The sequence below is a fragment of the Emydura macquarii genome, unplaced genomic scaffold, assembly GCF_026122565.2.
Source record: "Emydura macquarii macquarii isolate MOO-44397 ecotype Brisbane River unplaced genomic scaffold, CSIRO-AGI_Emac_v2 contig_1300, whole genome shotgun sequence".
In the NCBI taxonomy this organism is placed as follows: domain Eukaryota; kingdom Metazoa; phylum Chordata; order Testudines; family Chelidae; genus Emydura; species Emydura macquarii.
Window position 1 is genome coordinate 395,511 of NW_027131437.1, and position 24,964 is coordinate 420,474.

The following is a 24,964-nucleotide window of genomic DNA, read 5'->3' on the forward strand; positions in this document are numbered from 1 at the left end:
AAGAATGATACACGTGTGTAACGGGGACCAAGGTACAAACGGGGTGATAATTCGTGCAGAGAGGGGAGAGCATGTTGTGTGTGACGGCCCTGTAACAGGAAAGACGGGACAAGTGCTGGAAGCAGCAGTGTATATATGGGTGGGGAATGACAAGGGCCAGTTGTGGTGGCTGCAGAGAGGGGGGGGAGATTCACGGCAGTGGGGTGGGCGCTGGTGGCTGGGATTGTCCTTCTCGGAGCAGCGAGGGGGGCGCTGAGGATGGGAACGGGGAGCCGCAGCAGGGGTGGCAGTGAGGCGTGGTCTACACAGGCCAGCAGCGGGGAACATGTCCTGACAAGGGGGAGACGGGCGGGGAATGAGGACGTGTGAGGAGGAGCAGTTGTTAGGGGGCAGTGGCAGGGGTGAGGGAGTGGGCACCAGCTGGGACTGGCAGCTGAGGGTGGGTGTAGGTGGCAGCCCTGGGAGGGACCCTGGCAGCAGAGGTGGGGGGAAGGGACCATGGGGCTGTTGGGACTGGCGATGGCAGTTGAGGGTGGCAGTTGGGGTGGGGCCAGTGGGGGTGGTGGGAGTGGGTGGCAGGGGGGGAGGGTGAGCGGGTGGCAGTTGGAGGATCCAGCGGGGAGCAGCAGCGAGGAATAAGAAGGGCGGGGGATGGAGGCGGGGAGCCAGGGCCAACGGCTGGAGGTGGGGCTGGCTGGGGAGGGGCAGTGGCGTGTATGGCAGTTGGGGATAGCAACTGAAGAGGCAGTTGGGGGGAGGGAAGGCGATGGCCGGTGGGGTGAGGAGCGGGGGCAGTTGGAGGCCGTTTGGGGGAGAGGAGCGGGGGGCAGATAGGGGCCGTGGGGAGGAACCATCGGGGAGCGGGTGGGAGTTGGGCGGAACCATCGGGGAGCAGCAGCGAGGAATGAGGAGGGAGGTAAATGGCGGCGGCGGCAGTCAGAGGCAGCAGCAGTAGCCGGGCCCGGCCGCTGGCGAGGGCAGGCAGACACGCCCCGTCTCTGTCATCGCCAGTCCAGGCAGGCTGCTGTGCGCTCTCGAGGGGCGGGGGCGGGGGCGGGGGCGGCAGCCGGCGGACCCAATGGGGCGTGGCAGCCAGGAAAAGGGAGGACAGCTAACGCCGTTTGGAAAAAGCCGTTGAGAGTGGCCGTGGGGGGAGGGGAGGTAGGCGGGCTCAGCGTCGGAGCGCGGCGGGGGGGAGGGGCGGGACTAGTGCAGAGCGCAGGCGTGGCGCTCGCTCTCGCTCGCTCTCTCTCTCTGTCGGGGGCGGGGCCGTTCGTCTCCCGGGCCCGCCTCTCTCCTCGGCCAATACAGTAGGTGGAGTCACGCGGGCGGGGTCACATGACCGCAGACTGTACAGTAGGAGCCCAATATGGCAGCGGCAGCGGCCGTAGGGGGAGCTGGAGCCTGCAGCGCTCGGACCTAAGGCCACCCACCTCTCTCCCCCTTGGTACCGGAGCAGCTGCGGCCCCCCCCAGCTCGGGCGGAAGGATCGGCCGGGAACCTCCGAGCCAGCTGCACCCCATCGCGTGCGACATGAGGGAGAAGGGCCGCAGGAAGAAGGGCAGGACCTGGGCAGAGGCCGCCAGAACGGTACGTGGGGCCTGGGGGCAGAGGCTACCCGGCCTGGACAAGGCAGGGGCATACGAGGGCGGGGGAGGCAGGCGCCGGACTGGGATAGAGGCTTGCGGGGGCTGGGCTGACGGCAGGAGGACGGGGCCAGGGGTGCCCCGAGGAGCCGGACGTCGCTAGGGCGGGTCAGAGGCCTTCTCCTGGCTGGCCCAGGTCGGGCGGGCTCCCTCCTTCACAGTGCGGCCACTTCTGTTGCGCTCTGAAGCTGCAGCCGCCCGCGGGACTGGGACGGGGAGTCCCCGCGCCGGTGGCGCTGGACGGAGCTGACCCCTTGGAGAGCAGGTTGCGATGGGTCCTACGGCCGGCAGTGCCCCGACCTGGACAGGGGTCTCTGGCAGCGAGGTGCATGTGATGCCTCCTGGGCTGTTGGCCAGGAAGGGCTTGCTGAGTTCCTGTGCTGCGAGCAGGGTTTAAGTAGGCTGCCAGGCAGCTCTGTCTTTGATACCCTGCCAGGGCTAGAGGCTTCCCTGCAAGAGTCGGGGCTGAGCAGAGCATCTCTCTCCAAACACTAGTTGAGCTGTTGCAATAGTTTGTCTTGGGCAATTACAGTCTGGGCTTGTCGTTTTTGCTGAAAGTGGGTGTGGTAAACCAAAAATGCTTATGTGGTGATTCAGGAATATTTCGTTTTACAAAGATACCTGCCTTTTGTACTTGGTACTGACAGTTCTTGCTCATTGATGGTAGCTTAAACACAAATGCTTATTCTGAATGCTCTATCTGACTCCATTTGGTCCTGTTAGAGAGAAGACTCTGTTATAGTGACGAGGTGGGCAAGGTAATTGTCATTGATAACTGGCTTAATGCTTTGCAAAACTAAACCAAACTGTGACCTAGTGAAGAGTTATAAACATTTGGCTGGTATCTGACAGATTAAATTCAAGAGAGAGTTTCTCCAGGGAGTAGGTATATGTGTAAATAAAAGGATTTCAGTGACAAGCAACAACTTGACAGGGTGCTGGAGAATACTTAACAATCAGTCTCTGCAGGCAGGAGGCTATTCAGGTGGAAATAGGGATTTGTATGCTGGGAACTGTACTCCCCAGGGACCATGTTAAAGATGAGGCTAGAGATAGCACTTGGTTAAGCAGCTTTACATGGTGACCAGTGTTCTCATTGTTTTCATGTACTTCTCCTGTGTGTTTGTTTCCACCTGTTGTTCTAGTTGTACTTAGCTTGTAAGCTCTTTAAGGCAGGGACTGCCTCATGTTATGTTTTTGTAGGGCTGAGAACAGTAGGACTCTGGTATCTAGATACTACTGCAATGAAAATAAATAACTTATGCATTGCTATTCACCCATAATTCTCAATGCTCTCAACGTGAGTAGAGCATCAGTATTCACATTTTATAAATGGGAAACTGAGTCACAGAGAGGGTAAATCTAAGGTAATTCAGTGAGTCAGTTGCAAACCTGGACATAGAATTTTGGTTTCCCAATTTCATAGTCCAGTGGTCTGTTACATTATCTGCCTTATAGAACTCTATGTAGGTTGTATTTGGGGCATCCTGGTTTTAGAGGATGAACAAAGGAAAAGGGCAGTTCATCAGTTTCTTCTATAGTCCAAGTGTAAGGTAATGGCAAAACCAAACAAAGTGTAAATTGTAGTCAACACAATTATTGACTTAACTGAAAGAGTTCAGTTAAATCCAAAGCTGAAGACTTATAAAGGGATCTCACTAAATTGAGTGACCAGGCAACGAAGTGGTAGTGAAATTCAATGTTGATAAATGCAAAGTAATGCACATTGGGAGGGGAAAAATAATCCCAACTATACATACAAAGTGAGATCTAAATTAGCTGTTCCCACTTAAGAAAGATGTCTTGGAATTACTGTGCATAGTTCTCTGAAAACATCCATTCAATGTGCAGTGACAGTCAAAAAAGCTAACAGAATGAGGAGCTGTTAGGAAAAAGAGATAATAAAACAGAAAATATCATAATGCTACTACATAAATCCATGGTACGCCCACACCTTGAATACTGCATGCAGTTCTAATATCTTTTTTTAAATAAGGCAAACAGAAGTGGAAAAGGTACAGAGAAGGGCAACAAAAATGATTAGGGGTATGGAACAGCTGCCATATGAAGAGAGCTCTAAAAAGATTGGGACTGTTCATCTTTTTAGAAAAAGAAAAAAAGATGACTAAAGGAGATTTGATGGTCTATAAAATTGTGAATGGCGTGAATAGGGAAGTAGTATTTATCCCTTCAAATAACACAAGAACCAGAGGTCACCCAATGAAATTAATAGGCAGCAGGTTTAAACAAACATAAGGAAGTACTTCACACAATGCAAGTCAGCCTATGGAACTCATTGCCATGGGATATTGTGAAGGCCAAGACTATAAGTGGGTTAAAAAAAGAACTAGGTCCATCACGGAGTACTAGCCAAGATGGTCAGGACACAACCCCATACTCTGGGTGTCTCTAAATCTCCAACTGCCAGAAATTGGGACTAGATGACACAGGATGGATCACTTGAAATTACCTTGTTCTGTTCATTCCCTCTGAAGCCTATGTCATTGGTTACTGTCAGAGACAGGATACAGGGCTAGCTTGACCATTGGTCTGACCCATGGCTGTTATGTTCTCTTCTTCTTAACAGCAAATAAAACTTAAGTTCCTGGGAAGTGTTACAGTAGAACCTCAGAGTTACGAACACCTCGGGAATGGAGGTTGTTCGTAACTCTGAAATGTTTGTAACTCTGAGCAGAACGTTATGGTGGTTCTTTCAAAAGTTTATACCTGAACATTGACTTAATACAGCTTTGGAACTTTACTATGCAAAAGGAAAATAATGCTTTCCCTTATTTTTTAGTAGTTTACATATAACATTGTACTGTATTTGCTTTTTTGTTTTGGTCTCTGCTGCTGCCTGATTGTGTACATCCGGTTCCAAATGAGGCGTGTGGTTGATTCATCAGTTCATAGTTCTGGTGTTTGTATCTCTGAGGTTCTACTGTACTTTGTCAAATGAAGCCATATTAGGTTTGCTCAAGATGGAGGTTTGACTCTGTTTCTTGTCCGGTTCGAGTTATACTAGACTCTGGTGTCATCAAAACTAATCCTGGTAACTGTGATTAGATAGCTTCCCATGTGTATGTGAAGGAGACCCCTGGGTCTGTTCATTCTCTGGTGGAAAAATTCTAACGATCTTAAGAGTTTTTGCCCTCCCAGCAAGGAGCCTGTGGATCCTGGGGACTTGAATTTGTTGTTAACCACTTGATAGAAAAATCCAAGGGTAAATGCATCCATTCATTCTGTAGACTGAGGGAATAAAAGGAATCCTAACTATGGTATTGGTCCACTACTCGATGTATATAGTAGAATTATCAATAATAATCAGAAAAGATAGAAGTGTGAAATAAATATTTCTGTTCTTGCTTTTCCCAATTACAGGAGAAAAATCAAATCCTGTCCTAAGATAGTAATGAAATTCCTGCAGTAACTCAGGAAGATGTAGCTGTTTAACTAAAGCTAGACATTTTTAAATCAGCAAGTCCAGATAGGTTGCATCCAAGAACTTTCTAAAAAAGCTTGTTGTGGCACTCTCTGGACTGTTAATGTAAAATTTCAATAAGTCTTGAGGCATTGGAGTATTCCAGATGACTGGGAGACAGCTAATGTTGTGCCAATACTTAAAAAGGGTAAAAGGGATGAGTTGGGAAATTATAGTCCTGTTAGCCTGACATTGATCCTGGGTAAAATAATAGAACAGTTGATATGGGTCTCAATAAAGAATTAAGAGGTAATTAATGCCAATGAATATGAGTTTATGGAAAATAGATTTTATCCAGTTAAATATCTTTTTTGATGAGCATACAACTTGGGTTAATAAAAAATGTTGATGTAATTTATTTTGTAAGGCATTTGACTTGGTACAACATGACATTTTGATAAAGCTAGAATGATACAAAATCAACATGGCGTGCATTAAATGGATTACATGTTTGCTAACAGGTCTCGTAATTGTAAATGGGGAATGATCGGTGAGTGGGTCTGTTTCTATTGGGGTTCCCCTGGGATCACTTGTTGGGCCTTTGCTATTTAACATTTTTATTAATGACCTGAAAAAAACCCAGAATCACTGATAAAACTTACAAATGGCACAAAAATTGGGGAAATAGTAAATAATGCAGAGGACAGGCTACCAATACAGAGCACTCTGGGTTGCTTGGCAAGTTGGGCACGAGCAAACAATATGTGTTTTTAGTACAGCTAAATATAAATTTATATATCTAGGAACAAAGAATGTAGGCCATACTTACAGGATGGAGGACTGTATCCTGGGAAGCAGTGACTCTGAAAATGACTGGAGCAGGGGGACTGGAAATCAGGCATACGTTTTTAACAGTAACCATTGAACAACTTACCATGGCTTGTCGTGGATTCTCTGTCACTGAGAACTTTTACAAAAGCATCCAAAGTTGATTTAAAAGATACATTTTAGTTCAAACAGGAATACATTCTGGGAAGTTCTATGTCCAATGTTATGCAGGAGATCAGAGTAGATGGGCACAATGGTGCCTTCTAGCCTTATTTCCAGAGGGGTAGCCATGCTAGTCTGTATACAGCAAAAACAAGGAGAGTTCTGTGGCACTGCAAATATTAAATTTGTTAGTCTTTAAAGTGCCACAGAACTCTCATTGTTTTTGCTTCTAGCCTTATGTTATATATGAAATACCCCATCTTCTTTTTACCAAGCCTTAGTTCGTCTCTACATCCACAACACTTATTTGGAGCTGAATTACGAAGTGGAGGTAAGGAGGGAGAGCCTGTGTGGAGGCAATACATTCAGATAATAAGAGTTACTCGTGGTGAACTCCTTTTTCCTTCTTCCTGACTCTGTCAGTAGGGCTCGGTAGCTGCTGGCTGGTTTACAGTGACTCTTCTCAGGACAAGGGCTGAGGAACCCTGCTAGTTGAATAGAGGAATTCATGAATGTGAACCAGATGCCACATACAGCAAGAGGTATGTTTTGTTGAACTGTAGTATGCATAGGGCCCTGATTACATGTACTTCAGAAAACTATAACTAAAGAAAAATCTCACCTCTTATCTGGTGCAGTTAGTAATTCAAGGTGAGAATTAATAAGATTAAACCATCAGGTTCTTTTAAATAGTTATGTATGCCAGTCTTTCTTTATTCTGCATGAAGTTCTAATGGTGAATTTGGAGAGCATGGTGGACATTTGTGTGTTATCACTGAGGTTTTGAAATGTGATGTCCCTGGAAATTGTATCTTGTTTGTCGTTCAGTGTAACTGCGTGTGTGTGGTTTTGTTTTGTTTTTTCTTTTTAACAAGATATCTTCTGAACCTGGAAAGAATCCTCAGTATACCAGTACAATTATTCATCCTTCAGCCAGTGTCCCTTGCTATCTCTGTAGGCTGTGTACATGAAAATGCTATCCAGATGTGTTGTGGGCTCATTCTCAAATTCAGTATAGAAATTTTGTTGGTGGGAGCGCCATTGATAGGCGTCTTTGTGCTCCGAGTTGTATAAGGGAAGCATTTAGAGTTGAGCCAGAGTTAAAAAAAAACAAAAAACTTGGTAGCGTATCTGACCATGCTTATTCTGTGAGAAGTCCCCATGTGTGATAGAAATGGTTTTTGTCAACAACATAGTTTGCACTCAATCCATAAGCAGTTCCAAAGTACCTGGGCCCTTAGGCTGTGACATTTTTTCAACAGCAACTCATGATCACAAGGACTGAGTATTATAAATTCCCTGTAAGAGTTTCAGCAGGGCTCTTCTGTTTAACTGTGGGATGTAGAATGCAGCACTTCATGCCACCTGATCACAGGGTTGTGCAGTTGTCATTATATTATGGTTCTCAATACTGACTGCTTATTAAGGGGCAGACAGACTTTTAAATTGGCTCTGGTGGGTATTTAAAGCTTTCAGTGAGCCCAGGTTCTTGTTCATTCAAACAGAGCAAAACCTTGTTCTTATATGTACCTGCACTTTCACACCTTTCATCTAGGTCGGAGTTTTGCCATCATGCTTTGGATCATTGTGATTGCACTCTTTGCTGTGTTAACTCCTGTGAAGTGATGTCTGCTTCCTCCTGCCATAGAAATCTGCCTTGGCTCATTCCTCTGCGCTATAAAGTCAAATCATAACGCTGTTTTTCAGGGGTGTTATAATGCCACAGAATTTGTGATCAGACATCCATCCTAGAGATGATGGAAGGAAACATGCAGGCCCCTTTGTTAGACAGTATTGTTATAACTATTCCTCATTCCAAAGTGTACGGCAGAGAGGGAAGGAACACAAAATGGAAAAATTGCCCACCTGTGCACAGAAGCGTAGAGTCCACTTACCACTTCATGCACAAACCTGCAAATCTTCAGAGGTTCAGAGAATATTGTAAAAACATTTACAGAGAGTTCAAAGGGCATTGTAAAACTTTAATTGTGATTTTCTGAATAATATGAGTTGGCTTTTGGCATAAGATGATACTGTTTGCATTTTAAAAAAACCCTGCAAATGCAATTCAGTTGTGCTGTGATATAAATTAAAGAGCTGTCACTGGAAGCTTAATGTGAACAGTAGCCCAAACCATATTGGCTGCTGAGCTTCTCAACAATCAAGCATTTGGCTCACTTGCCTGCAAAATGCAGGTCAGATCCAAAATGGTATGGTGGGCTCTGGGAAAGTCAGGTGAATGAAGATATGAATCAGGACAAGGCTGGTGGAGGATCTGGAATGTTGGCAAAGACTACCTGTTAATTGTTTTTCAATTGGTATTGTTGGGTTTTAGGGCTAGTCTTTCACTACTAGACTGCCAGTGTAAAGAACCTAGCATCAGAGTAGCTCAAACTACTGAGAAGCATGTTGCAGGATTCTGAAACGGCAAGCGATGTGTAAGCCCTTTAAGAGGGAACTACAGTAACTGAGCCCTGTGGTTCTGAGAGCATGTATTTCTGTTTTGAGATCCTTAATGGGTAAATAAAGGCACATCCTCTACATAGCTGGCATTGGGGGGAAATATCTTTATATCACCACAGATAATTGGGGCATTCCATGGAAAGAATATGGCAGAAAGTGAAGCCAGAATTGTTAATCTGGCTGGCTACCTCAGAATAAATCTCTTCAAGTATGATCATGGTGTTACCTTTACCTAGCACCAGGGCTTGTTTTCAGGTGTTCAAGGACAAGGCAGCTCTGATTTATCCATTAATAATATTGTCCAAACGTTCTTCCAGAACAGCTATGATAGAGTCTGTGGGGATAGAGGGATATAGTTGCTTGCTGTCAGCATGACAATCTGCCCTGCACTTAGAAATCTGCTACAGGCTTCATTTGCATTGAGCAAAACAGTGAGGATGTTGCTTTGGGTAAATGTTGCATAGTAAATATCTGATGTACCTGTCCACCTTGATGTTCTTGCTTTAAATAGCAGTGAGTCTACATGATCCAATTGTATTTGTTCAGAGAATGTACAGACCATGCATGCTACACTGACAGTTGGGTATACACACTTTTTCCCTGTCCAGCAGGAGTTTCACTTTTACCCTAAAAACAACAAAACTGGCATTTTTCATAGAAGAATATTAAATATCTTGTAAATTCTTCTGTAGATCCGCACTCTTTCTGGAAGAGTGTGTGCAGTGAGTATCTCTTGTTTTTGACTTCTTATTCCACTGATGCCAAAACTTTGCCCCCAAAAAGTCTTTTTCACTACTTTTTAGGAGTTAGAGTGGTGCACAAATTTCATTGACTAGAATCAGTTGCAGCCACAGTCTGGAAAAATTTTATTTCCAGCATGCAACATGGTTTATGTTTTTGAACATCATTCTCTGTTCAAGATGGATTAATACATGTGGGATTCTGTAGTCTCCTCTGCCTGCACTGCTATGATTCAGTTAAAGGTATAGGACTCTGTAGGTATATGTGACAGGTGCTTTGTATGTGGTGGTCTTTGGGACGAGACAAAAATCTACCCTTAAAAACGTTAACTATATTCTTGTTGTTTTGTGAATGACATTTGGGAATATTAGCAAAATTCTATCTGTCACTTGCAAAATCCTGCTCTTTACCGAAACTTCAGTGTTTTGTGTTAAGACTATTTATCCTAGCAGGACTACTGACAACTGTGTGCTTGTTAAGTATGTGGTGCAGAGTTAGGTTGAATGAAGTGAGTTTGAAAACAGAGTTTACCCTGTATGTTTGCATAGAAAACTTAAGTGGCATGGTCTTCCTCCATTCTCTTGTTTAGGGTAATTCACAGTAAGCCTGAACATGCTGTGACCTTGATTTAATTTTGTGCAGAAATTTTTACAAAGTGCCTTTTTATAAAAAGACTCAAATGCAAGTTGATTTAAAAGAAAATAAATCAAGGTAATTGAACCTGCAGAATGTTTCTACCAGAGCCACTGATGTTTTGTTTCAATGCAAATCAGTTTTTCCCGGAACTGGCAAACATCTGTTCCCGAAAGGCTCGTTATTGAGGTCTCATCAGGTGTTGGGATCTGACTCGGTCCTGCTGGAGATTAAATCTCTCCTTATTTCCTAATTCCCAGAAGGAAAATGTAGTTTTCAAATACATAGGATATTTATATATAGATATGGTTAAAAGACACTTGAGAATGACTGCATATGAGATGAATTTAAGACTTTTTTCCTTTAAAAATATGATTAGTATCTGAGAGGAACTAACTCAATGTAATCACTACCTCTAATATGCAGAACCAGTTATTTGGTTATGTACTGAAGGGGGTCTCTGTCCTTCAAACCAATTGTGCAAGCAGAGAAGGAAAGTGCATCTGAAGATACTGTGTGAATTTACCTTGGTTTAACTGCACAGTTAAAACAGCTGTTCTCCTGACAAGGTTGTAATCTCATAGATTCCCAGGCCAGAAGGGATCATTGTTAATCTAGTTTGACCTCCTGTATAACACAGGTCAGAGAACGTCCCCTAAATAATTCCAGATCTTTTAGAAAAATCTCCAGTCTTGATTTAAAAATTGTCAGTGATGTAAAATCCACTGTGACCCTTTGCAAATAGTTCAGGGGTTAATTACTCTCACCATTAGATTTATGCCTTGTTTCCAGTCTGAGTTTGTGGCGCTTCAACTTCCAATCGTTGGATCATGTTATAACTTTCTCTGCTAGATCGAAGAGACCATTATTAAATATTTGTTCCCCTTGTAGATACTACTTATAGCCTGCAATCAGGTCACTGTTTTACCTTCTCTTTGTCAAGTTAAATAAATTGAGCTCCTTGAGTGTCACCATAAGCCATGCTTTCTAGTCCTTTAATCATTCTTGTGGCTCTTCTCTGAACCTTCTCCAATTTGTCAACATCTTTCTTGAATTGTGGACACCAGAACTGGACACAATATTGGTTGCACTGGTGCCAAATATTAGAGATAAAATAGCCTCTAGCCCTCTCTACTCCTACTTGCGAATCCCTTTTTTATGCATCCCAGGGTCGCATTAGCTCTTTTGGGCAAAGTGTCACATTGGGAGCTCATGTTCAGCTGATTGTCCACCATGACCCCAAATCTCTTTTGTAACTGCTTCCCAGGGTAGAGTCCCTCATCCTGTAAGTATTGCCTATGTTCTTTGTTCCTGTACACATTTAAATTTAGCTGTATTAAAATGCATATTGTTTGTTTGCACCCAGTTTACCAAGTGATCCAGATTGCTCTGTATCCGTGATCTGTCTTCTTCATTATTTACCATTCCTCCAATTTTTGTTTCATCTGCAGACTTCATCAGTGACACAAAATGATCCCCTTTCCTTCAATCCTGTTAGAAGAGATGTGTGGATATACAAGTTCTGGAACACTTTTCTCAGTACACCAACTTCCTAATAGGAACACTTTGGGAATAGAACCCACAGTGTATTTTCCTCTGACTTAACTATTTTCAGTGAGTCCGCAGCAAATGTTTGTTTTAATTTTTTTTGTGATCTTGTTTTGATCCTTATATCAGCCAAAAATGCCACTCAGTATCTTTCTAGAGAAACAAATCCTATAAGAAAACCAGCGTGTTTTTAAAGCGTAGTGAGACGTTAAGAATATGAGATGTATCTTCTGTAGAAAATTTGATATTTTTTTGACTCCATACTATAGCAGCAAAAATGTTAGATAACTTACACACAGCAGAACAAAAAATGTGGAAACATTTTATTCTCTCAGATAATTTTGTTTATTGAATGGTACAGTTGGTGTGAATGGCAATGGAGCAGCTTTGCTGTTCACGTAAGGTTGTTACCTGTATATGCAAATATTGGGGAAACTGTACATTAAAATAGTGACTTCTAACCTTAGTCCTGCAAATTCATGTATTGCTAGTATATTACATGTATTGTAGGCATGCTGTTTTAATATAAAGAATTAATAAAATTAACATTGAATCTTTTAATATTCTCAGTTTTCTAACCCTTTACTTGAACAAGTAATGCCATTAACCTGGGAGGGGGATCAAGCATCGTGTTTGAAAGTGGAACATGTCCCACTTAATTTCAGTGAGATACCCAGCTATTTCCTTACAAATGTCATTAGCAACAACTCTTCTCTGAAAGGGCCTGATCCAAATTCTAGTGAAATTAAAATTGAGGTTTCTTTACATTTTCTATGTTTGTCAAGTGAGAAACTTCATTGTATTTCCAGAAGTCATCTTTGTGACAGATTTAGAATACTGATAAGTCTCTTCCTCTGGAAATAATCAGTTGACCTGTTTTATCGTCACTGTTTTAATTTTCGCATCTTTGCAGTTTTTATGGCTTCAAGGTCTTAGCCTGAATCTATCCACATTACAGACTGGGACCTAATGTCAGCCTTTTCCTTCATAAATGTAAACTCAAGTTTGAGATATGAGGGTCATACTACCTTGCATGCCTTTGTGCCACACCTTTTGGAAGAAGTAGATGTCTCTGGTATTTTTCCACCACTGCTCACTTCTTAAGCAGTTGGTCATTTTTCTTAAACACGTGTATCCAATTTTCAAGATGAGCATAAAAATATAAAATCACATGATCTCTGTATTATGTGGGGTGGCTGGTGTACAGAAGACATAGCTTATTCAGTGGCTTTCCTACTGTAGACCAAGAGTTTAGCAGGATTCCAAAAAAGAAATGGTCATGTATGTGGATAACTGTATTCTCATTATATTAGTGAGCATTTAGGAAGGGATAAAAACTTTTCTGTACAGAGCATAAACCAGTTCTTGACTGAGTCAATTAGGAAGAAATTTCTTTTATGGTAAGATTATTCCACAATTGCCCACTTCCGGATTTCTTGTATTTTCCTTTGAAGTATCTGACACTGACTGCTGTCATGTGATATAATTCTAAACTAGATGGATTGTTGGTCTGATCCAGCATGACAGTTTATCTGTAGGTTTTTATAGACTTTAAGGCCAGAAGGAACCATCATAATCCTCCAGGCTAACCTCCTGCACAATGCAGGACACAGAACCTCACCCGGTCCTGTAATAGACCCCTAATCTCTGGCTGAGTTACTGAAGTCCTTAAATCATGGTTTAAAGACTTCAAGTTACAGAGAATTCACTGTTTACACTAGTTTAAAGCTGCCAGTGACCCGTGCCTCATGCTGCAGAGGAAGGTGAAAACTCCCCCAGGGTCTCTGCCAATCTGACCAGCGGGAAAATTCCTTCTCGACTCCAAATATGGCGATCAATTAGAGCATGAGGGCAAGAACCAACTGGCAGATACCTGGGAAAAAATTGACTATAGTAACTCAGAGCCTTCCCATCTAGTGTTCTATCTCCAGCAGTTGGGGATATTTACTACTTGCAGTTGTGGATGGGCCACATGCCATTGTTGGCAATCTCATTATATCATTCCCTCCATAAACTTATCAAGCTCAGTCTTGAAGCCAATTAGGGTTTTTTGCTCCCACTGCTCCCCTTGGAAGGCTGTTCCAGAAGTTCACTCTTCTGATGGTTAGAAATGTTTGCCTAATTTCAAGCCTAGGTTATAGGCTAAAGCCCCAATCCTGTGAATATTTATGCCTCTACTTAACTTTATGCATGTAAGTGTTTGTTTGCTGAGTCAGGGCTTTAGTTGCATAAGGATGAGGGAAAGATCCAGATTAACAGTCAAGCGTAGGAAGCAAACAAGTCACTAGTGGTAGATTCTGAAACTTTATCCCACTTGTGCATATGAAATTAACATAATATAGAAATTAGGTATGGCCTAAATATTATTGTGCAGCTGTTGCTGTTCTACTTCAATGCAGACAGGAAAACCATTTCTTTCAAAGTCAGGGTGTGTATGGGCTGTCTTATGAGGGTGAGGAGGGGGAAATGAAAAGTGGTGGGAACCCTGACTGTCTAGTTCTATACATTTTAAAATTTCTAACTCTGTATCTTGATTGTTGGGGAGACCAAAGCCCATACTTCAGCGTTAAGCGTGGAATCCTTTACTCTATTTAGTTCAATCTTGAACTTCAACAGATGTCTCTGCTTTCTTTCGCACTGCCCCAATGCATGGAATGTCTTCTTTGTAAAGCCGTTACCACCACCTTGTAGACTTTACAGAAGAAGTGGATTTTGAGGAAGGTGTTTAAAGAGAAATCAATGTTTGTTAGGTGATTGGTGATAGCGTGTGTTTGGAGTTTTTTTTTTTAAACTTCAGAACCATCAAGCTCTGAACATTTAGATTGTGCACCTGTGTTAATTTATTTTCACCCCCAAACACACGTACAATCTTTTCTCTCCAATTGTTTTTCACCTGCTTTGTCTTCTCCTCCTCCCCCCAAAAATTAGTTTGCAGTATCCTGGGAGGGCCTAGGTCTCCAGGAATGTGTGTACAGCACCCAGTACAATGGGGCCCTGATGACCTGGGGATTACTGCAGAACATATGTTTGAGAATGTATTAACTGTATTGCACTTGTATGGAGGTGTTTTTTCCAGGAGTTTACAAGTCCAGTGGTTGAAGTTGGAGCTTGCAAGTGCTGCTAACCCATAACTCAGGTTCAAAGTTTACAATCTCAGCAAGTCTAACTTTGCTTTCCTTTCTCTGTGGAAAATTTACAGGAAACAAAAAAAATCACATTAATGCAGTGTTAAAACTGCATTGTTTAAAAATCACTAAGGAATTGTTTCTAAACTGAAAAGTGACCCTGTTCCAAGGTGTTTTGAATGCCCATGTCTGCCACTATTTCCATATCCCATTGCTCTGTTTTACAAGTAAAATGATTAATAAACATTCTTGTATGCTTTTGTTGAGAGAGGTTTTGGATTGGCTAAAAGTATGGGACTTTAATTTTATCCCAACACATTTTTATTCTAAAATCCTCTTTGTATAGTTAAAATAGTCTGAGAGACAAAACTATAAACTTTCTGAAACACTGGCACCCCAAAGCAGAGATCTGCTGGCTGGCAAGCAGCCTTTGTTTCTCCCAAGCAATAGTGTATACAACAGTAATACTATTGAATTCAGAGTCTGGTCTAGAGAGCCTTCACTACTGGTGGCGATCCACAAGAGGAGAGGAACCTGCCTTAACTCTCTGATTTTGGGATGAGTTTTCATGATTGGCAGGTAAAGAAACTTTATGAATTAGCATTTACAATACTGGGTGTTTCACTGACTGGAAAATCTGCTCTTTAAGCCATTCAGAAAGCAGTAAGTCACTGAATGTCCAAACAAAACTCAATCTACGTCAGACCCTTGATACAAACAGAAATAACGTAATTGTAATAGAATATTCTCCAGGATCAGTATCTCTTGCTTTGGAAATAAGTGTCTTGCTGTTTATAAGTGCCTTGGTATTAATATATTGTTGTAACTATGTTGGTACCAGAATATTTGAGCGACAAGGTGGGTGAGGTAATATCTTTTATTGGATCAACTTTTGTTTGTGAAAGAGACAAGCTTTCAAGCCACACAGAGCTCTTGTTTAGGTCTGTATAGCTCGAAAGCTTTCACAAACAGAAGTTGGTTCAATAAAAGAGAGTACCTCACGCACCTTGGCACTAGTATAGCAGAAGGTGGCCACTTTTCTGTGACCATGTTATATTTCACTAATGTTATCCTATAATTAAAATGCATTTTAAAATTTGTTAGTAATGCCCAAGAAATCTGAAAAGGATAATGCTAGATGTTGGATATGATCATGAGAATTAGTTAATGGAGTTGTAGCTTCTGTCTAGCTTAGGTACTTATATGACTCTCATTGCTGTAGTACCTGAGTGTCTGTCTTTAGTTTATTTTCTTCTCAAGACACCCTTGTAAAGTAGGGAAATGCTATTATCACAGTTTTGCAAATGAAGAGCTGAGATACAGAGGCTAAGTGACTTGGCAAAATAAATGTATGTTGGAGCAACGAATAGATCCCTGGTCCCTTGAGTCTCATGTTAACGTGCTAACCACTGGACCATCATTCCCCCTCAGTTAGCTCACTACTCCTGTACGTATCTACAAACATAAAAGATACTTAAACAAATTATTTTTGAATAAATGGGAATCCAGCCCTCATTCCTGATTTCTCTGATAAATGAAGTTTTGTGTCCAACAATCTCTTTTATGGCTTAATTGCGGTGTAGGTTGGCTTTTTAATACATAAAAGCAAATATCTGGTATTGGTCACAGATCTACTAAGTGCTAAAACCTTATCTTTCTTTGTCGTAATCAATTTTAATGTGAAATATTTTGTCTGTCAGCACTTTTTTTAAGTGGGGGGGGGAGGGACTACTGCTCAGCAGAACTTTTGTAGACTAAACCTTAGTGTTGGCAAGTTCTTCATTCAATGACATGACTTCCTTTTTAATACAAATAGAACTTAAACAAAATAGATTTTTGTGTCTTAGTTTGTTGTTTTTTGTTCTTAATCTCTCCCTGTCCATTATATTTTTGGTCCTTACTGGAGGAGTTTCATGTGGTGCTGTTGGCACTCTACATTCTTAATGAGAAAAAAACATGACAGGATTAAAAACATATGGGGTGAAATCCTGGCTCTTTTGAAGGCAAAGAGAGTCTTGCCAGAGAATTCAGTAATTGCAGAATTAGGATCTTCATTACTGACTTTTCTCATGAAATTGGGGATTCATCAATATAATGTCTCACCAGAGAATTGTGTATATCACGTAAACTTCCACTAACGTGAGAATTGAAGCCCCATATTTCTTTTAACGAAAAACACTCACTTTATAACTTAAATATTTAAGGTCTAACATGACTTCACAGACCAGCCAATTCAAAGTAAATGCTGCTGCTGCTGCTCTATTGTGCTTTCAATACCTAGGTAGAAAAAGACATTCTAGAGTCTTCTTAGAATTCACTTTCTTTTTGCTTGTGTGAGGACCCTAAAGCGGTGATCTGCTATGAAAGTTGACTCTCTAAAAATAATAGTAGTAGTTATTTTTATTGATGGGTTTCATATTTGTTTCTCAATGACACTATAAAACTCTTGGAATTTAGAGAGAATTTAAATTCTAACCTGCAAATTTAATCTGGGATTTAAATCCACGAGTGCTCTATTTAATTAATGCATAATCGCTAATAAAAATGGTGTCCAAATTCTGACCTTTTCAGAGCTGTGCTGTCTTCAGTGAGGTTACACAAATGTAACAAAGGTCAGACTTTTCCCTGCAATGGGAATTGAGTGAGCATCACTGATGCATGAGTCACACTAAATTCTATCTCACTCCCTGATAGCTGTGCTGGTTCTGTAAAGCTACTGGTAGTAAAAAGGAGTGAACTTACTTATTTTCATTGTTAATTTGTGTTGATTGGACTGAATAAATAAGATACCTTGATTACAAAAATACCACTTTAATGTGTTGTGTTAATTTTATTTTTTATTATAACTACATGCCTACCTGTTGCTCTAACAGAGTGTCTTCTTTAGTTTTCCCACTTCTTCCTGTCTGGGGAAATCTGAACTGGCTCTTAAGCCTCTGCCTAGATCCAGGAGTAAACATTACCTCTTATGGTTTACACAATTTTGTTGTTCAAAAGCATAGTTTTGTTGAACTGCATCTACAATGTCTCACCTAATCTGTCATCACTTGAGAGCAAGGAAAGAGCCTTTTAGCTTCTCCATGCACCCTCTCCGAGGTTTCTGGCACATTTTCCAAAAACTTTCAGTCTGTGGGTGTTGTGGCTGCTGGGAAGCTGCAGGAGGTTAGTGTTCTTGGCAGCTATTGCTCATGCAAGCTGAGTAACTGTCGTACAAGGCAAACTCGAAAGGATTTTTAAATCCATTTCACAGTGTTCAGTGTGTTGACGTTAGTGTAGCCACAGGGAATGAACACTTCACATGTTTCAGTTTTGGAGACGCTTCAGTTGGGTTGTACTGGCTGCCCTGTAAAGTTAAATATGCATTTGATTGTAAATTTGAAGGCATTCTAAAGAAAGCTGCCCCTTTAAGGAGGCTTGCAGAGATGAACTTCAGAAAGGTGGCTCAAGGATTACTGAAGCCAAGTGGCACAACTCTTTAAAGACACGTGTGTTATGGTTTGAGGAGTGAACTGTGCCTTTGGCCTTTTTCTCTCTCTCATTTGCATGCTTTCCAAGTGACAAGCCTACATCTCCACTTCTGAGTGGAATACTGTCGTTTATCCCACTTTAGACTGAAGTACCAGGCTGCATCAGCTGCTGCTCACCATCTGTATTATCTCATGAGGCTTGACTGAGTTTGGAAATGCTATAGGAACTGGAGACCAGTATGAAAATGCAGGGACAGAACAGATTGCTCAAACCAGAGGGCCATCAGAGAGCAAAGGGTTAAAAATAAAAACCTAAACACACATTGTCTTTGCTAACTGTAGCATTTGCCTCATCACAGTAGGTAGGCCCAGTTTAGTCTTGGTACCCCATTCTCCTGGGGACTGAGTTTCAGCCTGCTTTCCTGCAGGTCCACTGTCTTTGTCTTCTCTAATGCACAGCTTTTAAAGGACTGACACCTGTATTATGTAGAGAACGTGGGTGAGGTAATATCTTTTATTGGACCAATGTCTGTTGGGGTGAGAGCAGGGTGGATTGATTTAATTTTCCCACTGATACTTCTTCACATATTTCTTAAACAATGGTGCAAATCTGATCACTAAAACATGTTAATGTACAACTGAGTACAGCATTGTACAACATCTAGGAGGGTATACTTTGTGTAATTTTTTAGATAACTTGATTTTTTATTAATTTAGGAAATAGTACATAATACTCATTACCTGTGTCAAGCTGCAGAGCAGCAGCAGCACATTAGGAATGGTAAGAACTAAATCACACACACAAACACAATAGCACTTATATTTTATTAAACTAAATCTTAAATATTGTATAAATGTATCACATTTGCAATTGCAGCAGTCTCCTCAGTTGCTAGCTGATGGCTGTCCTTAAATTTTGTTTTTAATTTTCAAATTTTATTAACTCCAGCAGACAAGTCATCACAACACTAAACATACGCTGTCCTTAAAATTTCTACAACTAGCTCTCATCTTCCCCACTCCCATTTTTATTCATAGACTGAAACAGAAATATGAGATTTTCTGCTTTTTCAACTCCCAGTTGATTTCTTAGCTTTGAGTGAATAATACCAAACGATGAAAATATTCTCTCTCTGCCTGCAGAGGAAGCTACTGCTGTGAAAAGTTGGCTTAGCAACTGAAGGAACTCTGTTTCAAGGTGCCTGGCTAATGATTTCCACCAATTCAGGGGAGTGACTTTGTTCAAAACATCATCAGCAAACATGTACTGTTTAAATGGTTCCGCTCCAGCCCTGAAATTTATGACTGGCATAACTGAAGAGTGATTTTTGAGATGCCCATTCCATGGGAGCAGCATCTTCTTCTGAAGTTAGGCATCTATCTTTATATTTGGGGTCAAGAATGTTTGCAAGAAAATTAGGTGGAGTTAGTGCTTGATCCATTCGCTTCTTTATTGCCTGCAGTTTCTTTCTGGTGAGGTATTTCTTTCTTCAATGTCTCTTGAAGTGCCTTCCAAATTTTGACAGCATCAGCAATGCAGCAACAATTTCTCAAGTTTGTTTAAGGCTTCAGTATACTGAGCTTCAGTATACTGAGCATATCTTCTACATTCCTCTTTAACCCAATGTTAGATACTGTGGATGAGATACTTCCATCTATTTGATCACACTTTTCTTCACAAAGTTTTATGAGACTAGGCCAGTTCTTAATAAATTGACGAAATTCTGTGGTTGATTGTTTTGAACAAACATCTTGAGGGAGAATTAGTTTGGATCCTCCTGCTCTCTTCAGTGAAGTTGAAGCAAAATGGTTGTTACGGAAGTATTTTGCCACTTCAACAACATTTTCTTTTATTCCTGGAGAAGACGTACTTAAGTCTTTGGCTAAAAGATGCATGAAATGGGCACTCCAGCCATATGTTGTTAAGGAGCATCCTTCCGTTTTTTTCTTCTAACTATCTTCTCATCTTTGCCACGTTTGCAGCATTGTCTGTGACAACACTGCACAAGTGACAGTTGAATTTTTTTCAGTTTATTACAGTTTTCACTGCCACTTCTTTTAAATATTCTGTTGTGTGGGCATTTCCCAATGCATCTATTATTTCTGAAAGATATGCAACTCCATCTTCTGTTGTCACACAGGCACATATTACTGGATCATTGTGTACATTGCTCCACCTATCAAGGCTTAAACTGGCAAATTTCCCTTCAGTATTTCTTGCACACTGTTCAAGTTCCCTCTCATACGCTGTATCTAGCAACCTTCCACCAATGTCTGCTCTACCAAGTAGAGAGTAGCCTGGTTGTAAGGGCTCAACCATGTCAATTAAGTGTTTATTGTTAACAATGCAAAAAGGAGAATTTATGGCATAAATGAACTGAGCAATCTTTCCATCTATGGCGTCTTGTTGGTATTTGCTGGTCCTTACTACAAACCCATCCATGGTGGTGATTTTACTGGATGATTGAAATCTTTTTCTTGCTACTGATACTTCGTTGTCTGAAATATGTTTAGTTGCAGCACTGCTACTAAAAGTACCAGTGAATGACTCTGAAGTTGTTGCAGATGGACAGTCACAGTCTCTTATGCTTAAATGAGATCCTGAAACAAAATTCAAAAATGATTTTGAATAGTTGTTCTCAGTTCTTCACTCTATTATTCAGTTAATCGTTTACACTTTTTTCAGCAAGGATGTAGATCTGATTCCAAATTACCAAAAAAGCTACGAGAGATTGCACTTACTCCAAAATTAAGTGCATTCTAATCCCCATAGAACACACTGGCACTTGTTTTCTTAAAAAAAAAAAAAAAAAAAAAAAAAAAAAAAGTATACGATGGAGTTGCCTTGGGAAAGCTGAGTTATGCTGAAGTAAAATAGGGAACAGACTTATGGCATTACTATTATGGTCTGTGGCCATGATGTTCCAAAATAAGGGGCATGTATTATGTAATATAAAATAAGAAAATGATACCCAGTGGCAACTGGCAACTCTAGATTTCTCTTACTGCAGCTTTCTGTATCGTATACTTGGGTGATTAATTAGCTAACTAGGTTTAGAATCTATCAAGCTAAACTAAACTTTTTTTTGTTTCTAGCAACATCCAACATAGCTAACAGCTTGGGAATTTACTTGTTAAATCACATTTATAGTAAAAGGCATAGAGAGACTTGAAGAATGATGCATTGCAAAGTGAATTATTTAAGTTACTAACCAGTTGATCCACATGTTTTTCAGACATATCCATATTTTCATCCACATCATTTTCTACCAATAGGCGGTTTTCATATGAAGTTTCGTTCTTGCAGCTAGGATCTGTATTTCCTTCTTGGACTGCTTACACTTGACATGTTTTCTTTTTTTACCTGGGGAAGGAATTTTTTATGCCCAGAAGCCATAACACTTTTTCTGTGGCTAAAGTGTGGGGGAATATAGGAAGCTGTGTGTACTGAATAAGGTCTTGCCTTTTTCTTTCCAGTCCACTCCACTGTTCCTTTCTATTTTGCCTCCGTTCTTTGTCTCTCTGTCTTTAAGACAGTGTCTTAACTAACTCCTCTGCCTTGCTTGGCCCAGTTCCTCCTCCACATAAGCACAGAACAACAACAATCCTATCCAGCCTGTGTCTTTCTTTGCACATGTGAATTTAGTCTGCTGAGGAACAGAAACTGACGCAGAAACTGAAAGCCCAGAACTTTCAAGAAGCAAAAGCTGGTAGTTAGGCTGGACAGACTAGAGCTATTAATTCATTTTTATGAGACTGTAGGTTTAGCATGTTTATGATGAGATTTATTTGTAACTGTTATTTTTTTAAACGAGAGAAATTTAGTATTTTATTGACTTTAAAAAAAAAAAATCCGATTTAAATAAAAACTTTTTTTTTATTTAAAAAAAAAAATCATTGATTTTTATTCACCCTGGGTGAGTGACAAACTTTTGAGCTTCAGAAGAGTTCTGGGTAAGCTCAAAAGTGTCTCTCTCTCACCAACAGAATTTGGTCCAATTAAAGATATTACCTCCCCACTTTGTGTTTCTAATATCCTGGAACCAACATGGCTACAACAACACTACATACCTGTATTATGTGTCAGGTATTGGTGATTGGGGTTAACAACACCCATTGTCTGCCTTCCTACAACATTACAGAGCCTCCTGTGACTCAGCTAACACTTGTGTTCCATGTGGCAGTCGCCCACTTGTAATCAGTTGGACATTCATACATTATTCATAAAAAATAATGTAGCTTCTGCTTTCTTCACAATATGTAATTTAAAGATTTAAAGATCAAATGTGCTGCTGAACATGCTGACTAGTCCTCGTTTATAGTTCGGAAGAGTGCTGACAATTACAGAAGTTGCAATGTTAATATCTGAATCAGTATGAAAGTTTCTTTGTGTTTTGTGCCTTCTTCCTAACTGCAGTTGCAAAAGTGAGCTTGTAGAGATGCTATCTTTACTGGCTGAATCAACATTTATTATATCTTCCAGGTAAAATATACTTGCACCCGAAAGGCCAGGACACCCTTTCTGCTAGCATGATCCCCCTCACAGTACCCCCCAAAAACCTGCTGTCTGTCGCATCTCTGCAACAAAGTACAGGACCTGAGGGTCTGCTGTGACCTGGGTGCCTTGGGTAAAGTTAATTGTTTGTTTTTCTCTGGCTTTTCTGAGGTTAGAACTTGCATAGTCAGTGAGCCAGCACTTATTCCCTGGTATTAGATCAAATCCAAATTACAATTACATTGAAATAAGATCTTGTTCAAATAGATGCATAGAAAAGCATTGAAACAGGTAGACACAGGCTACAAAAAGCATTCCTAATATAGGTTGTGACCTTTATTATTGTGTTTTATATGGTATGGTCTATGTACCTCACATGATATTAGTCTCATATGCTAGGCATTATATAAAACACACAGAAAAATGGTCCCTTCCATGAAGAGCATGTGCTCTTTTTCAGTTATAAAGGTTAGATTGCGGGCTGTGGGTCTTATGAGACCTATCTCTGACCATTCTCTGAGCTCTTAAAAGGTTCCTCCTAATATGTGTGGGGGAATTTCAAAGGGAGTTGGCTCATGTCAGAAACTTAATTTGGATCTGGGTAAGGGGATTTTTCTTCAGATTGTGCATTCATTCTCTTGCAATTTAGACACTTATATTTTTCAAAGGCTATCCACCAAGTAGGTTTACCTGCGTTGGGAAATGACCTCTCCGAAATAAAAGGGTTTATTCCTTTGTGGAAATGTTGGGCTCTCCCAAGTAGTCTTTCTGGTTTCAGGATGGTGAGTTCATTATCTTGTTTTATGGCTTTCAGGCTGCTGATAGTGTACAGTACAAAAAATCATAATTCAGGCAAGCACATTTTTATATCTGTAAAACTGGTATAGTTCTTAATGGACATTGTCCTAAAACCAAATCGTAAAGGGCTTTTCATTGTATGAATTAAAAAAGGGAAATGCCAGCTGTCTAGTACTTGTCAATGGTTGCCCCTGGTCCTGAATGCTGCAGCAAACTGGACATTTTGTGGCAGTGTTCAAATGCATGAAGGACATTTCAGTGCAGAGGGTTTTTAGTGAAGTGCATTATGAATGTTCGTTTTAGCATTTGATACTAAAAAAATTGTTAAAGGGAGCAGTTCATATACAGTGCAGTAAAAGTCTGTTTGAATTCATTTCAAGCAATTGTAACTTCCATTTAGCTGCAGAAATTATAATAGGCTGGTGTAGCCTTTAGGTTGAGGGTACAGCACAATATGCAGCTCTCTCACTTTCCCTTCTCCATTGGAGGAGATAGGGGTTTTTAAGGCTTCTTCCACGTAAATCTTCTCTTGAGCCAGTGGGTGGCAGCTTCATCCATGCCCTGCTTGCCTAAAATGGACATGCCCCTGAAATCAAACTGTGCTTCAGTTGGAACAGATTTCTGAGGTTTATCCCCTTGATATCCCCCCTCTCCCCTCCATTTGTGCAACTTTCAACAGGGGTGGCTGGTGACTAATTCCTGTGATGCTTCCCAGGTGTAGCTAGGGCTGCCAGCTGCCCTTAGTGTGAGGAAGCCTTGTCTCTGCTGTGGGTCAGCTCCCTGACTCCACCAGTCATGGAAACACAAATCCTCCCCTTTCAGCTTACGCCAGCTGGTCTGTCCCGCTAAAGGCACTCTCCATCTTCCATGCATCCCCTTGGAGTGCCCAGCCCCCCTTCCACCGGACACTCCAGCAGTATTCAGAGCCGCTGCTTCCAAAGAAGCAGTACCCTCCATCCAGCTCACTTGTTACATCTCAGATCACCACTTTGCTTGATACACAGCACTTGGAAAAGTTTATTGTTAAACCAGATCAGTGTTTCTTTAATAAAGTATAGACATTCCAGTGCTAGGAAGTAGAAGTATTGGAAACAAATGATTACATATAAAATAAAATCATAACACGCATTCTAGAATTTAGATTTCTTTAACTAGATATTTTCAGAACTTAGAGCAAAGCTCCACCACAAAGGCCTTCCACTATTTTTCAGCGAGGCCTGGCTAATGGTTTTTTCATGAGACAAAACAAGCTGCCAGCTTGTCCCCTAGGTAAAGAATCTTAGGTGTCCCTGGGCACCTCCAGATGATCAAAAGTCCTTTGAGCTTTATTCATAAACCAGAAATTCTCCTGTTGTTTGGTCCTTACTGTAGATTTCACAATCTTTTGTTGATTTTTGAGATCTTGATTAGCTGGTGTATCAGTACGCTAATAGACGTACTTTGTGAGACACAGTACCCAATGACCAGACAGAGAGGGAAACATCAGTTACCCCCTGCCTGAAAGGAACCTGTCCAAGGCATGTCACATCCTAGTGACCTGCCTTTAATTTTAATGATGGATTTAAAAACCTAATTTCTGGTATAAATACATAACTTCTTAAATATTATCCATACATACATTTTGCCATACTTATGAT

The 24,964-nt window shown here is 41.0% G+C and overlaps 1 protein-coding gene across 3 annotated transcripts in view; it reads left to right on the forward strand.

Annotated features, from left to right (window-relative positions):
- Positions 1-1,357: 1,357 nt before the first annotated feature.
- Positions 1,358-24,964, forward strand: part of ASXL2 (ASXL transcriptional regulator 2) — a 222,482-nt gene continuing 198,875 nt past the window's right edge. Inside the window, exons 1-3 of one of the 3 annotated variants that reach the window (XR_010920286.1) lie at positions 1,358-1,590; positions 6,481-6,599; positions 11,346-12,375. Coding sequence is in view for 1 of the 3 variants with exons in the window: in XM_067550474.1 (XP_067406575.1) it covers positions 1,534-1,590 (57 nt within the window). In the remaining 2 variants the exon portion in view is untranslated. Of the gene's footprint in view, positions 1,591-6,480; positions 6,600-11,345; positions 12,376-24,964 lie in introns of those variants that run through there. The other 2 variants (XR_010920285.1, XM_067550474.1) reach the window with 2 other exon arrangements.